General features: G+C 36.1%; 1 protein-coding gene across 1 annotated transcript in view; it reads left to right on the forward strand.

The window, feature by feature from the left end:
• The first annotated feature begins 3,729 nt into the window (after positions 1 to 3,729).
• LOC117317934 (prolow-density lipoprotein receptor-related protein 1-like) overlaps positions 3,730 to 14,263 on the forward strand; it is a 228,137-nt gene continuing 217,603 nt past the window's right edge. The window contains exon 1 of the mRNA XM_033872903.1: positions 3,730 to 3,950. Within this exon, the coding sequence (XP_033728794.1) occupies positions 3,854 to 3,950 (97 nt within the window). The 5' untranslated portion in view covers positions 3,730 to 3,853. The remainder of the gene's footprint in view (positions 3,951 to 14,263) is intronic.

Consider the following 14,263-nt stretch of genomic DNA (forward strand, 5'->3'; position numbering starts at 1 on the left):
AGCCGAACCTACAGCGAGCTGACCGGCAGTTTATGTCCCAGTACGATTTAGTTGGGGACATACTGTTTTACCCCTTTCGTCATCCTGTCCGTCCTTCCGTCCGTCTGTTGTAATACAAGTTTTATCAAGTTTTTATGTGAGACTTACCTTTAGAAGAAAAACTACTGCAATGCTAATTTCTAGCATGTATATCACTTTGAGGTCTTGAATGCGGTTAGGAATAGATGTTTTCAGTTTGATGATAGGGGGTTCTTTAGTATTACTCGAACACAATTTGATTTAAACTGCCTTCTTGAGAAAGTTATTATTTAACCATTCTCACAACATTGTAGACAATTTGAATTGTTTGGTAAGGTTATATATAATATTGAATAGAATAGCAAATAGAATTACATTTTAATAATTCCCTTATATAATTGTGGTCTGAGGCCGAAGACCTCAATAACAACAAAGAATACTGACTCAATAACGAAACTATAATTCTAACTAATTATCGATAAAGCGAGTGCAAAATATGATAAAAAAGATATATATGAAGACCAGGATAATAGGACCAGGTGTTCAGGAAGGGTAAGAGTCTCCTGCTTTATCAACAACACCCGCCATACAAATGTAGTCGACTCCTGGTTAAGTTGCATTCTTAAAACGACAACTAGGGTGGCGACCAACGGAACCATTGAACATATAATAAAATGTGAACATGCTTGCCTTCATATCGCATAAGAAAGAAGAAGAAGAAGAAGAAGAAGAAGAAGAAGAAGAAGAAGAAGAAGAAGAAGAAGAAATAATAGAGATTTCCATTCGACACTAATAAACAAATACAGACATAATAACCAAACCATAATTCTAGCACAAAATCGACTAAAGAATGACAAAATAAAACCAAATTATAGATTTGCATGAGAACTGGTGAAAGGTACAAGGACAATAAGATCAGGTGCTCCGGGAGAGTTGGCGTCTTTCCCCGACACCCGCCAAACAAATTAAATATGGGTTAAGTCACAATCTAAAATGAGAGTTAGGATGGTGACAACGGTACCACTGGGTTTATCAACAAACAGCTAACACGTCACACTTCATATCGAACAAAGGAAATAGAACATTCCCAAATGAGATGATGTCGGCCATAGAACGTTCTCATGATCTTCATCAACTTGCCTTGTGTTGTTGATTATAGCCAAGTATGTAGATGATCATTGCGTCAATTTCACTGAATCAAAGCTGATCTATCACATGATTTCTATGTTTTTCCATGAATTCACAAATGTCATAATGTTTGGGGGTGCAATGTATCTTATTTAATGACGTCATAAAATGGTATTCAAATTAATTTGAGATGTAACGTGGCTTTTGATTGGTCAATGAAACTAATTTGCTACGGTATAACCTTGATAGACTGATCTAAATGAAGCCCGGATTGTGTTTGTTTATGACGTCAGTAAATCGGACTGACAACGACGTCTCGTGAAAATGGCGTGGTGGACAAAAGCAGGACCCTGAAAAGTCAAACGAAAATTATCTCCTCGCCAATAAACTCGGTTCATTGTAGCATTCAAAACGAAAATGAAATTCATAATTTGTGATAACTTGAAAAGGACAATTGAAAAATGTTTAAACTAATTGCATATAAGAAATACGCTCCCTGGCCAGAGACCAGACTTTCTCTCGTACAAAATATTGGGAAGATGAACAGATACTGTGAAGTCCGTCATGCTATTTGGAAATAGCGGAAACAGATTATGTTTAAAATGATAATGGGCATCCATTCGTTATAATTAACAGTGACACAGTAAATATGCGATCTGGTGCCCCGATCCGCCCGCCAAATGGTGTTTTATTTAGGAGCTGTAGCAAGTATGTTTCCTTCTCCAAAACATACCTCATTACGATCCAATGTAAACTGTCCCATAAGCTTATGATAATAATGCTTTGGTTCAGATATAAAGAAGAAAGTTCACGGACAGAGACGTCAGGGGGTGTTGGGACTCGTCCAGACACCATTTGTACACCATGTGTCTTTGATACGTCCTTGTCTGTAGTATGTACCCAGCACTATGATAAATACATCAAAAAATGCTTAATTACATCAAATCGGTCGATTTTCTCAAGTAAAATATCCTTGATACGTTTCCACTCTCAAATACCGCCCAATAAATCTTCAGAACGGATTCCCTCTCTATATAATTCGGTCAATAAATGTCCACCCTCACATACCGCCAATAAACCTTCAGAGCAAATTCCCTCACTCCACAATTCCCTCACTCCACAATTCCCCCACTCCGCAATTCCCTCACTCCACAATTCCCCCACTCCACAATTCCCTCACTCCTCAATTCCCCCACTCCACAATTCCCCCACTCCGCAATCCCCTCACTCCACAATTCCCCCACTCCACAATTCCCTCACTGCACAATTCCCTCACTCCACAATTCCCCCACTCCACAATTCCCTCGCTCCACAATTCCCTCACTCCACAATTCCCTCACTCCACAATTCACTCACTCCACAATTCCCCCACTCCACAATTCCCTCACTCCGCAATTCCCTCACTCCACAATTCCCCCACTCCACAATTCCCTCGCTCCACAATTCCCTCACTCCACAATTCCCTCACTCCACAATTCCCCCACTCCACAATTCCCTCACTCCGCAATTCCCCCACTCCGCAATTCCCCCACTCCACAATTCCCCCACTCCACAATTCCCTCACTCCACAATTCCCTCACTCCACAATTCCCCCACTCCACAATTCCCTCACTCCACAATTCCCCCACTCCACAATTCCCCCACTCCGCAATTCCCCCACTCCACAATTCCCTCGCTCCACAATTCCCCCACTCCACAATTCCCTCCGCTCCACAATTCCCCCACTCCACAATTCCCTCACTCCACAATTCCCCCACTCCACAATTCCCTCACTCCACAATTCCCCCACTCCACAATTCCCTCACTCCGCAATTCCCTCACTCCACAATTCCCTCGATAAATAAACATAATAAACAGATATATAATGTTCAAATACTTATAATATTTATTTATATAGATCTACATATACTTATTATTTATATAAATTTATATCAACGTCAAGGACAAATAAAAGGTGTAAATAAAGCTTCTGGGTGTAATCAAAATGTCCTATTAACATGATTATTTAACTAATACCACTCCTTATATATTTATGTATGTCCCTCCTGTTTGATTTAATCATGCTTTGAAAAATTAAATTGTCAGAGACGAACAGACCTGTAATGTCGATTTCGGTATCAATAACCTTACAGTTTAACGTTCCATATATGAGGAATTTAACGGCATGTCACTTTTATCAAGCCGCTTAGCGTAACATGTAAACAGCTGGAAACATTCTAGAATCCCGGGATAAACCTGGACAATAACGTTCTTTTCCTGGTGAGAATTAGGATCATTTCAATCCAGGCGTTCGCGGTTTATATATTGTGTCATTATTTTTCTTAATGTCTCGTGAATTTCTTTATCTTTTCATCTTAAATCGCCCTTGATCCCTTGTTTTGTTTGGTGGGAATACAACTTTTATATAACATTGAATCATTGAATTCGTTTAAACCCCGTTTCGGCGTTTCAAGGGGAGCTACCTTGACTTTACATGAGACTCTACTGCGTGCTAAATTTAGACCTGCAGTGTGACGTCACGATAATTCTCCTGTTTTCATTGAATGAGCGAGAGATTTCCCGTATTTCTCTGTTAACCGCGGAACACGTAGGACATGCACATGGCTTCTCCTGGATTTTACACAAATGTGTTCCTACGGCAGTGTTGTTGAATGTACTGAGTTGTGGTGATACATTATTTACGTTCGGAGGACTTATTCCGCCGAAGATGCGGATGATGATGAGTAGAAGCAGGCCGATCGGCACCAAATTGTTGTATTTCTTAGCGGTACACTGTCTGCTAGCATTGTCACCCCCGGCTCAAGGTAAGGCTTATTATCAGGGCTCGTCCGGGGACTGTGTGACAACTAGTGTTGACATTTCAGAGTTATGTGTGTCACAAATTATACGTAGTGTAGTTATTTCATTCTTCCGTGTTTAAATAAAATTGATTTTGTAGTGACACTGACTGAAGAGAAGGTCATTTGCCAGTTATGTGAAAAACACCCTTTGGTGCCCCCGGAATGACCCCTCTCTAACTAATTTTCGATTTTGCTTTTGGTTGAGTGACTTTGAACATAATTTGTTGTTATACACTTTACCATTTGGTGTCGATTTAGTTTATCACAACTTGTTAAAGACTTGCCTAACAGATGTGTTATTACCTTGTAAATCAGATCAGTGTAAATAAACTTTGAGATGAGTACGTATATTTCGTCCTTACGAAACTCGTCGTACAGGTGTGACACCGTCATGGGAAGGGGTCTGTTTACACCTGAACAATCGGGTGCTAAGTGACATAACTTATCCAATTATGGGCAATTAGTACATAACGGTATTTCCGTTAAGTCGGCTATTCAGGAAAATTAAGAAGATATTCAAAAGATTTCGGATTTGCACACCTGTCATTGTGGTATATACACCTGTCTTGCACCTATTGCCGGATAAAATGGCGGACTTACCTAGTCACATGACAGCTAACTTTTAGAGATCACGAAACACATGTTTGTTATTTTTATAGATTTTTCTTTAATGAAAATGTATTGTTTGATAGTGACTTTGCATTGAAACAGTTTGGGTTGACTGTAAAAAAAGTTAGTGTACCTGTAATTTCACCTGTAAACACCTGTGTTGTGTGACCTACTTGAAGTGTGTAGAGCAAGTCTGCAAAACTGGGACCCATCCCACATGTTTATCTTTATGCTGGACAGTTTGTTTATTATGGTGATTAATATTGTATTATATTTTATAATGATACAAATCAAATTATTTCAATAGATTTAAGGATATTTAAATACATTAGTGTAGTTGTTTCTATCAAGGCAACTTAAACTTGAACACAAAGATTTTCTTTTCTTTTTTTATCATGATCAGTGCATGTTTTAGCTAATGCCTGTAATTGTTACAAAATATTTCATATATTTCTGTAAATTTCAATATTTATTCAACCGTAACCAGTATTTATTGTGGCAGAACTAGGTCAGGTTCCATATTATACATTGTATGTAATGGTTAACTCTCTTTAACAAATATTTTTGACAAAGGCCTTTGAGATACACTCCCAGATCTGACATACTGCCTACCAGTCCAGCAATTAACAAATGCATCCTGAAATAATTCTACTCCAATACATAACAAAATTATTTTTTTTATTTAAAACAGATGATTTCAACAATTTAAAATTCAGATGTTGAATTGTAACAATATATATTATTTTATACCAACCTGAAGTTGTTAGAAACGAGATTAAATAGTTTTTTTTATTCTTTCTTATGGTCTATATTTAATGCAAGTGTGACAAAAATAGAATATTTGTATTCATATTATTTTTCAACTGATCGTGGACTGATCATCAGCGAGAAACACATACCCCAGGTATTCAATTTTGGTTGTGTAACAATAATTATTTTAACCTGTAATTATTTCGACAGTCTTTAAGAATTTCTGCATCTGGAATGTTCCATCTTCTGAATCAAGTACTTGTACATGTATGTGTTGTCTATCAAAATTTAGGATACATGTATATGAAATCAAAATGATTTTTTTTACCGTTGTTACAATGAATTTAAAACTAAAAGCTTTTTAAAATATTGTTTTCATATAAATCTATTTCAATGCATATGTACTTCGGTAGACTGGCCACCTGTCTCAAGAATATTAGAATTATTAATAATATTGAGCTTTATGATTTTGGTCTCGATGAGGATCGATACCCAAGTTTCAAACTAGGGGGAGATAATCTAGTATTAAAATGAAGCAGAGCAATTCTTAACAAAAATAGTTAGTATTTACCAGGTATAATATAGTTAAAGAGAAGTTCTCTCTAGCGGAGAGAGATATTGTGGATAGTATTTACCAGGGTTATTGAGTTAAAGAGAATATTCTCAAAAGCAGTTCTGAAAGAGATATTGCGGATAGTATATTACCATGGTTACAGACTTATAGCAGATTCAAATTCAGAATTCTAGAAATGTTCTTCAATCATGATTTAAAAGTCCATGGTCTCAAAAATACATTCTAGAATTGATAAAACAACATAAATTGAAATAAAACATAATAAATAGATTTTGTAAAGATGATGCGGGTATTTGAGGATGGGATGTGGGTTGGATGGTGGTATTTGAGGATGAGATGTGGGTTGGATGTTGGCTGTTTGTCCTGATATCGTATCGTACATGTGTAGTACATGACAACCTGGCCTGATCGTGTACATTATGACCTGGCCGGTATCATCACTGTTTACCCTGAATCAATACATAGGGCACAATGACCATAAACAAAGCCATATGCCTAATTAATTAAGCTGATTATTCAAATAGATTTGAATCCTTCTGGCTACTGTGTAGAAGGTCTTCTCTGTCTCATACACGAGAATTTAAGTTCTGAAATAATAGCACACAGCTCCATCATATAAAGCCATCAGTATCTTTTAGCCTAAGCATGTATCTTTTCTTTAGTACAAATCATGAATATTGTTCAACAATAATTTTCGATAGAGTAGCCATGTTTACACACTGCCTCAAGGCAGAAGTCATGTTGGTTTTGTAGTTTAGTTTTACAGGTACCCAGTGTACCTGTTAACGAGATATATTTACCTGTACAGGCCCATATACCCGACACCTGGTACAAATCAATGATGGTCAATATTTCAAGCCCCATGCTCATTCTTTTGTCTGCCAGTTGTTGTCAATAAGAATTTTAATTCAATATTGAAATCCAGACATGGATACCATACCCCGTAACCCATACCATACCCTTGGTATGGTGTATTTCAGATACCATTTCTATTTCTGGTTGGTCTTCTACATGTGATGTTTACCTATACGGGCCAGCTGTTAACGAGGTTTAGATTTACATTATTGTTATTTACAGGTTCTGTATATGTGTGGTCCAATTAGTTGTACAGGTGTTAATATTGACTTTCATGTCCAGCACTTTTACCAATAATGCTTCAGGGTGATATTGGGGTGATAATCATATCGGGGTGATATTGGAGTGAAGACAAACTGGCACGGTGCCATGACGTGCAGCAGTAGTGACTTCTGCTGATATTTAAAATGATTGATCCTGATTACCAATAGTCCTCTGGTCATCGGGGTAATTATTTAATTAATTTGACAGTGTATAGTAGACTATAATATTGACTAATGTTGATCTTCTACCACATTTCACAATGCATTTTTAAATTCCCTAAAGTTACAAACATACAGGATATGAATGTTTCCTTCCTTCATTTCCTACAAGGAATAATGTGGTCACATATATAATGAACTGTTACACAACTTCTGATAGTAAAAGGCTAGTGGTTGATTGACAGTAGAATTGACTGTTGTGGTATTTGACAGTAAAATTGACTGTTGTGGTATTTGACAGTAGAATTGACTGTAGTGGTATTTGACAGTAGAATTGACTGTAGTGGTATTTGTCAGTAGAATTGACTTGTGGTATTTGACAGTAGAATTGACTGTAGTGGTATTTGTCAGTAGAATTGACTGTTGTGGTATTTGTCAGTAGAATTGACTGTTGTGGTATTTGACAGTAGAATTGACTGTTGTGATATTTGACAGTAGCATTGACTTGTGGTATTTGACAGTAGAATTGACTGTTGTGGTATTTGACAGTAGAATTGACTGTTGTGGTATTTGACAGTAGAATTGACTTGTGGTATTTGACAGTAGAATTGACTGTTGTGGTATTTGACAGTAGAATTGACTGTTGTGGTATTTGACAGTAGAATTGACTGTTGTGGTATTTGTCAGTAGAATTGACTTGTGGTATTTGACAGTAGAATTGACTGTTGTGGTATTTGACAGTAGAATTGACTGTTGTGGTATTTGTCAGTAGAATTGACTGTTGTGGTATTTGTCAGTAGAATTAACTTGTGGTATTTGACAGTAGAATTGACTGTAGTGGTATTTGTCAGTAGAATTGACTGTTGTGGTATTTGTCAGTAGAATTGACTGTTGTGGTATTTGACAGTAGAATTGACTGTTGTGATATTTGACAGTAGCATTGACTTGTGGTATTTGACAGTAGAATTGACTGTAGTGGTATTTGACAGTAGAATTGACTGTAGTGGTATTTGACAGTAGAATTGACTTGTGGTATTTGACAGTAGAATTGACTGTTGTGGTATTTGACAGTAGAATTGACTGTTGTGGTATTTGACAGTAGAATTGACTGTTGTGGTATTTGACAGTAGAATTGACTGTTGTGGTATTTGACAGTAGAATTGACTGTTGTGGTATTTGACAGTAGAATTGACTGTTGTGGTATTTGACAGTAGAATTGACTGTTGTGGTATTTGACAGTAGAATTGACTGTTGTGGTATATTTGACAGTAGAATTGACTGTTGTGGTATTTGACAGTAGAATTGACTGTTGTGGTATTTGACAGTAGAATTGACTGTTGTGATATTTGACAGTAGAATTGACTGTTGTGGTATTTGACAGTAGAATTGACTGTTGTGGTATTTGACAGTAGAATTGGCTGTTGTGGTATTTGACAGTAGAATTGACTGTTGTGGTATTTGACAGTAGAATTGACTGTTGTGATATTTGACAGTAGAATTGGCTGTTGTGGTATTTGACAGTAGAATTGACTGTTGTATTTGATAGTAGAATTGACTGTTGTTGTATTTGATAGTAGAATTGACTGTTGTGGTATTTGATAGTAGAATTGACTGTTGTGATATTTGACAGTAGAATTGGCTGTTGTGGTATTTGACAGTAGAATTGACTGTTGTGGTATTTGACAGTAGAATTGACTGTTGTGATATTTGACAGTAGAATTGGCTGTTGTGGTATTTGATAGTAGAATTGACTGTTGTGGTATTTGACAGTAAAATTGACTTGTGGTATTTGACAGTAGCATTGACTGTTGTGTTATTTGACAGTAAAATTGACTGTTGTGGTATTCGACAGTAGAATTGACTGTTGTGGTATTTGACAGTAGAATTGACTGTTGTGGTATTTAACAGTAGAATTGACTTGTGGTATTTGTCAGTAGAATTGACTGTTGTGGTATTTGACAGTAGAATTGACTGTTGTGGTATTCGACAGTAGAATTGACTGTTGTGGTATTTGACAGTAGAATTGACTGTTGTGGTATTTGACAGTAAAATTGACTGTTGTGGTATTTGACAGTAGAATTGACTGTTGTGGTATTTGTCAGTAGAATTGACTGTTGTGGTATTTGTCAGTAGAATTGACTGTTGTGGTATTTGACAGTAGAATTGACTTGTGGTATTTGACAGTAAAATTGACTGTTGTGGTATTTGACAGTAAAATTGACTGTTGTGGTATTTGACAGTAGAATTGACTGTTGTGGTATTTGACAGTAGAATTGACTGTTGTGTTATTTGACAGTAGCATTGACTGTTGTGGTATTTGACAGTAAAATTGACTGTTGTGGTATATTTGACAGTAGCATTGACTGTTGTGGTATATTTGACAGTAAAATTGACTCTTGTGGTATTTGACAGTACAATTGACTGTTGTAGTATTTGATAGTAGAATTGGCTGTTGTGGTGGATAGTAGACTTTGATGTAGTGTTATTTGACAGTAGAATTGACTATTGATTGTGTTATTTGATGGAAGAATTAGCTGTTGTGTTGTTTGACAGTTGAATTGAATGTTCTTTGATGGTAGAAGAGGACATTTGACTGTAAAATGTACTGTTAATTGACAATATAATCAACTGTTATGTTAATTGACAGTAGAATCGGCTGTTGTAGTTTGACATAAGAAATGGATGTTGTGGTATTTGACAGTAGAATTGATTGCTGTGGTATTTGACAATACAATTCTGTTAGTTAATGATAGAACATATATTGTTCAATTGATAGTTGAATTAGCTGTTGTGTTACTTGACAGTGGAATTGACTATTGTGTTAATTCACATTACAATTAGTTGTTGTGTCGTTTGACAGTGGAATTGACTATTGTGTTAATTCACATTACAATTAGTTGTTGTGTCGTTTGACAGTAGAAGAGGAAGTTGTGATATTTGACTTTTAATTGAGAGTAGAATATACTGTTGTAGTAATGGATGTTGTGGTATTCGACAGTAGAATTGGCTGTTGTGGTATTCGACAGTAGAATTGGCTGTTGTGGTATTTGACAGTAGAATTGGCTGTTGTGGTATTCGACAGTAGAATTGGCTGTTGTGGTATTTGACAGTAGAATTGGCTGTTGTGGTATTCGACAGTAGAATTGGCTGTTGTGGTATTCGACAGTAGAATTGGCTGTTGTGGTATTCGACAGTAGAATTGGCTGTTGTGGTATTTGACAGTAGAATTGGCTGTTGTGGTATTCGACAGTAGAATTGGCTGTTGTAGAATTGGCTGTTGTGGTATTCGACAGTAGAAATGGATGTTGTTGTATTTGACAGTAGAATTGGCTGTTGTGGTATATTTGACAGTAGAATTGGCTGTTGTGTTATCTCAGCATCAGTAGGTGCATGATAAAGAATCAAACACACATACCAGTAACTTTTGATAATAAATAAAAATTTTGGCTGTTAAAATCAAAAGCACCTACGCCAGGGTCAGTTCTTGCAGTATTCTGTACAGCAATATATAATTCCACATTTAATCGATGAAGATAGCTGATTACACCCACTGCTGAGTCTGTATCATCATAATGTTTCTTTATCCATAATTCATACAAAACGTTATGATGAATCTGCCTAAATGGTTCCAACGCTGCTGCCACCTGCTTCACCACAATGGCTCAAGACGTCAGTTAGCTACAAAACTTTTTAATTTTTACAGAACTGCTCACAGAAACTTTCCATACTCTAAAGAATAGAAATTAACATAATTTCTAAATTAATAAAAAATCAATTAATTTCTTTTCATGAAGCTGAATTCTTCACTCTGTGTGGTGAAGGATGTCTGGCAATTTCCTTGTCAATGTTGGATGGTATCATAAACATAACAGTTCAGTTGACAACGGAAGATTTGACTCATAGCTCGAGGCTGTGGGAGATTTATCAAATTTTTTGCTAACTGATTCAGATTTAATTCAATTAGAATTCCATATACTACACAACATATATGTTATATAGTTAATGATTTGATTAATTCCTGTGCAAAATACTTTGACTGGCAGAGAGAAATTTGAAGTCATCATATACGCTGTACAAGATAAATCATGATCATGACTTATTCATGAAATTGTTTTACCTGACAGGTAGAAATAAACATTCAGGGAATAATCTGCAACGAAAGATTTCAGGGAAAGGACTTGTATAAAGTTTACAAAGATTTAATGCTACCTTAATTATTTCTTTTCCCTTTGTTTCTTGACAATAAAACATCTATAATTAAATACATTCAATTATGGGTGTTTTTTGAGGCTCCTGTTTTTTCCTATGGGACTCCATCTAATTTTGTGTATTGGCTTTATATCTCTTAGTATTGGGACCCAGAATTCTGTAAATGGTGCTCTGGACTAGCTGTACTGAAAAAAACCTACAAAAATTACTGACGGTGATATTACACTCATCAATATATATGTATATATACATACATGTATATAAATTAAAATGTTTACGACAAATTCAAATTGTCTGACAAGCCTACGTTAGTCCATCAAATGAATCCACAGGCAATTATCTTCCAAAAGATGTTTTACATTTATTTGTTTATAGATTTATTTCCAACTTTTAAATGTAAATAAAAAAAAGAAAGTTTATGATTCAAGATAAAAGTTTCTTTGACAATTCCATTTTTTTTTTCAGAATACTTATATAATACTACACTAGCATAATGTAGTATTAAAATAAATAAATGTACTACAAAAAATTATTGTTTTTAATGTCTGTGTTTAAAGTGACGGACACCAAGTGTAATCATACACACAAGACCAGCAATTGTGATATCTTAAGCTTTTTTTTACAGTAGATCTATATACCTGGTGTATATACCTGTTTGGGGGACAGGTGGGAGACACCTGTGGACAATATATACATTAACAGATTTAATGTAAAGGTGTGGATACAGATTACAGTCGAGGGTAACATGATGGTCGCCATGTAACATGATGGTCGCCATGTTATGTAACATATATGCTGATTTATAATTGCAAAAGAATGTGTTGGCCCGGATGGAAAGGGGTCAGACAAGGGCTCTCATTAACTGTACCGAGAAACTGGAGTGACTTTTTCTAGTCTAATCAAGGATTTCATCCCAGGTCGCCTAGGTGAAAAGTCAGAGTGTTTGATTTAACCACTGTTCTACCCCACCACTAAACAAATGTGCTGTAATTTAGGATATCAAACTTAATTGCCTGTACACAAACACAGTTACTCACACCTATAGCAACGCAAAATATGATACATTGGATATTAAATTTTATAACAGAATTCAGCCGTCCTAATTAAATGGCCTTAGCTGTACATGTCGATAGGACGTTTAACAATACAAACCTAAATATACCCACACAGGGGAGGCTTGACTTAGCTGTTGTTAGTCAATGGAAGCCAGTTTCAAAATTATTAAGACAATTTAAAAAAAAGCGTTACAGATGGGTTTTAATATATAGGCTATCTGTGTATTTCTCTCTACTAGAAACAATGAAATTACATTAGTTGAGTACTCTTTACTCAAATATCTATTAATTAGCAAAAATACATAATTATGTTACATGATTATGTATTAAATTGTCTTATGGACAAAAGGATGTGTTAGAAGATGATCACAGGTGTGTCGATAAAGTCAATTAAATTGTAGAGACAGGTAACAAAGTGCTGTTGTACATTGATAGAGAATTGTACACGGTACACATTAGCTGTAATAGAGAAAAGTCTAAAATTCATGTGCATGTGTCTGTCAGGGCTGTGATTTATTCTTTACCTGACCAGGTAGATAATATGTAAGTATACACTAGCCACTTGATACATCACAACAACTCGGTAGGATCTGTGGCCAGGGTACAACAGGATGTAAATTCTTCTCATTATGAAAATGGCCTAGATGTGAGCATGCAAGGGGTCTAAACTGTAAACCAACGAGGTGTCTAAACTGTAAACCAACAAGGGGTCTAAACTGTAAACCAACGAGGGGTCTAAACTGTAAACCAACGAGGGGTCTAAACTGTAAACCAACGAGGGTCTAAACTGTAAACCAACGAGGGGTCTAAACTGTAAACCAACGAGGGGTCTAAACTGTAAACCAACGAGGGTCTAAACTGTAAACCAATGAGGGGTCTAAACTAAACCAACGAGGGGTCTAAACTAAACCAACGAGGGTCTAAACTGTAAACCAACGAGGGGTCTAAACTGTAAACCAACGAGGGGTCTTAACTGGAAACCAATGAGGGTCTAAACTAAACCAATGAGGGTCTAAACTAAACCAACGAGGGGTCTAAACTGTAAACCAATGAGGGGTCTAAACTGTAAACCAACGAGGGGTCTAAACTGTAAACCAACGAGGGGTCTAAACTGAAAACCAAAGTTGGAAAAATGACCTAATACGTTTTCACACCCAATCGGGGAATCAAACCCGCCTGATGGTCTAGTTGAATGGGGGAGTGTGTTACTGCATATATCGCTCTTGCCAGTTCAGACGAAAGTATGCGAGGGGTCCAATACATTTTCACACTCTATTTGGGAATCAAACCTTCCTCCCAGCACCTTTTGGTCTGTACATTTAAGGTCAAATTTAGGTTAAATCTAGATATAGATGTGTACAGCTTATTTTCCCAGGATAATTAACCCCCAGGACTTATTACTGGACATTACCTCTATCAGGCAGAGAAGATCAGGTTCAAACAGTAATACTACCGTATGTATATGTGGGCACGGTGAACTGAAAGCTATTATACAATTTCTTACATAATGTGATATACAAATTTGCTTTAGTTAGAATTGAATCGCATACAAAATTTCATAATATATTTGACATTTAATCTGATTCGGCCATCTTGACAACTTAATTAATGTACATGTTAAAAACAGTTTGGCCGATTCATAATTTCAATACCATTTTATAATACATTTGACATTTAATCTGATTCAACCATCTTGAAAACTTACATACATTTCAAAATCAGTTTGGCCAATATCTCAATTGATATGCTACAGTTGTACATTTACTTGGATTATATCATGAATTGCCAAAATGAGATCAAAAT

This window comes from Pecten maximus, chromosome 19 (assembly GCF_902652985.1).
Source record: "Pecten maximus chromosome 19, xPecMax1.1, whole genome shotgun sequence".
NCBI classification, from domain to species: Eukaryota; Metazoa; Mollusca; class Bivalvia; order Pectinida; family Pectinidae; genus Pecten; species Pecten maximus.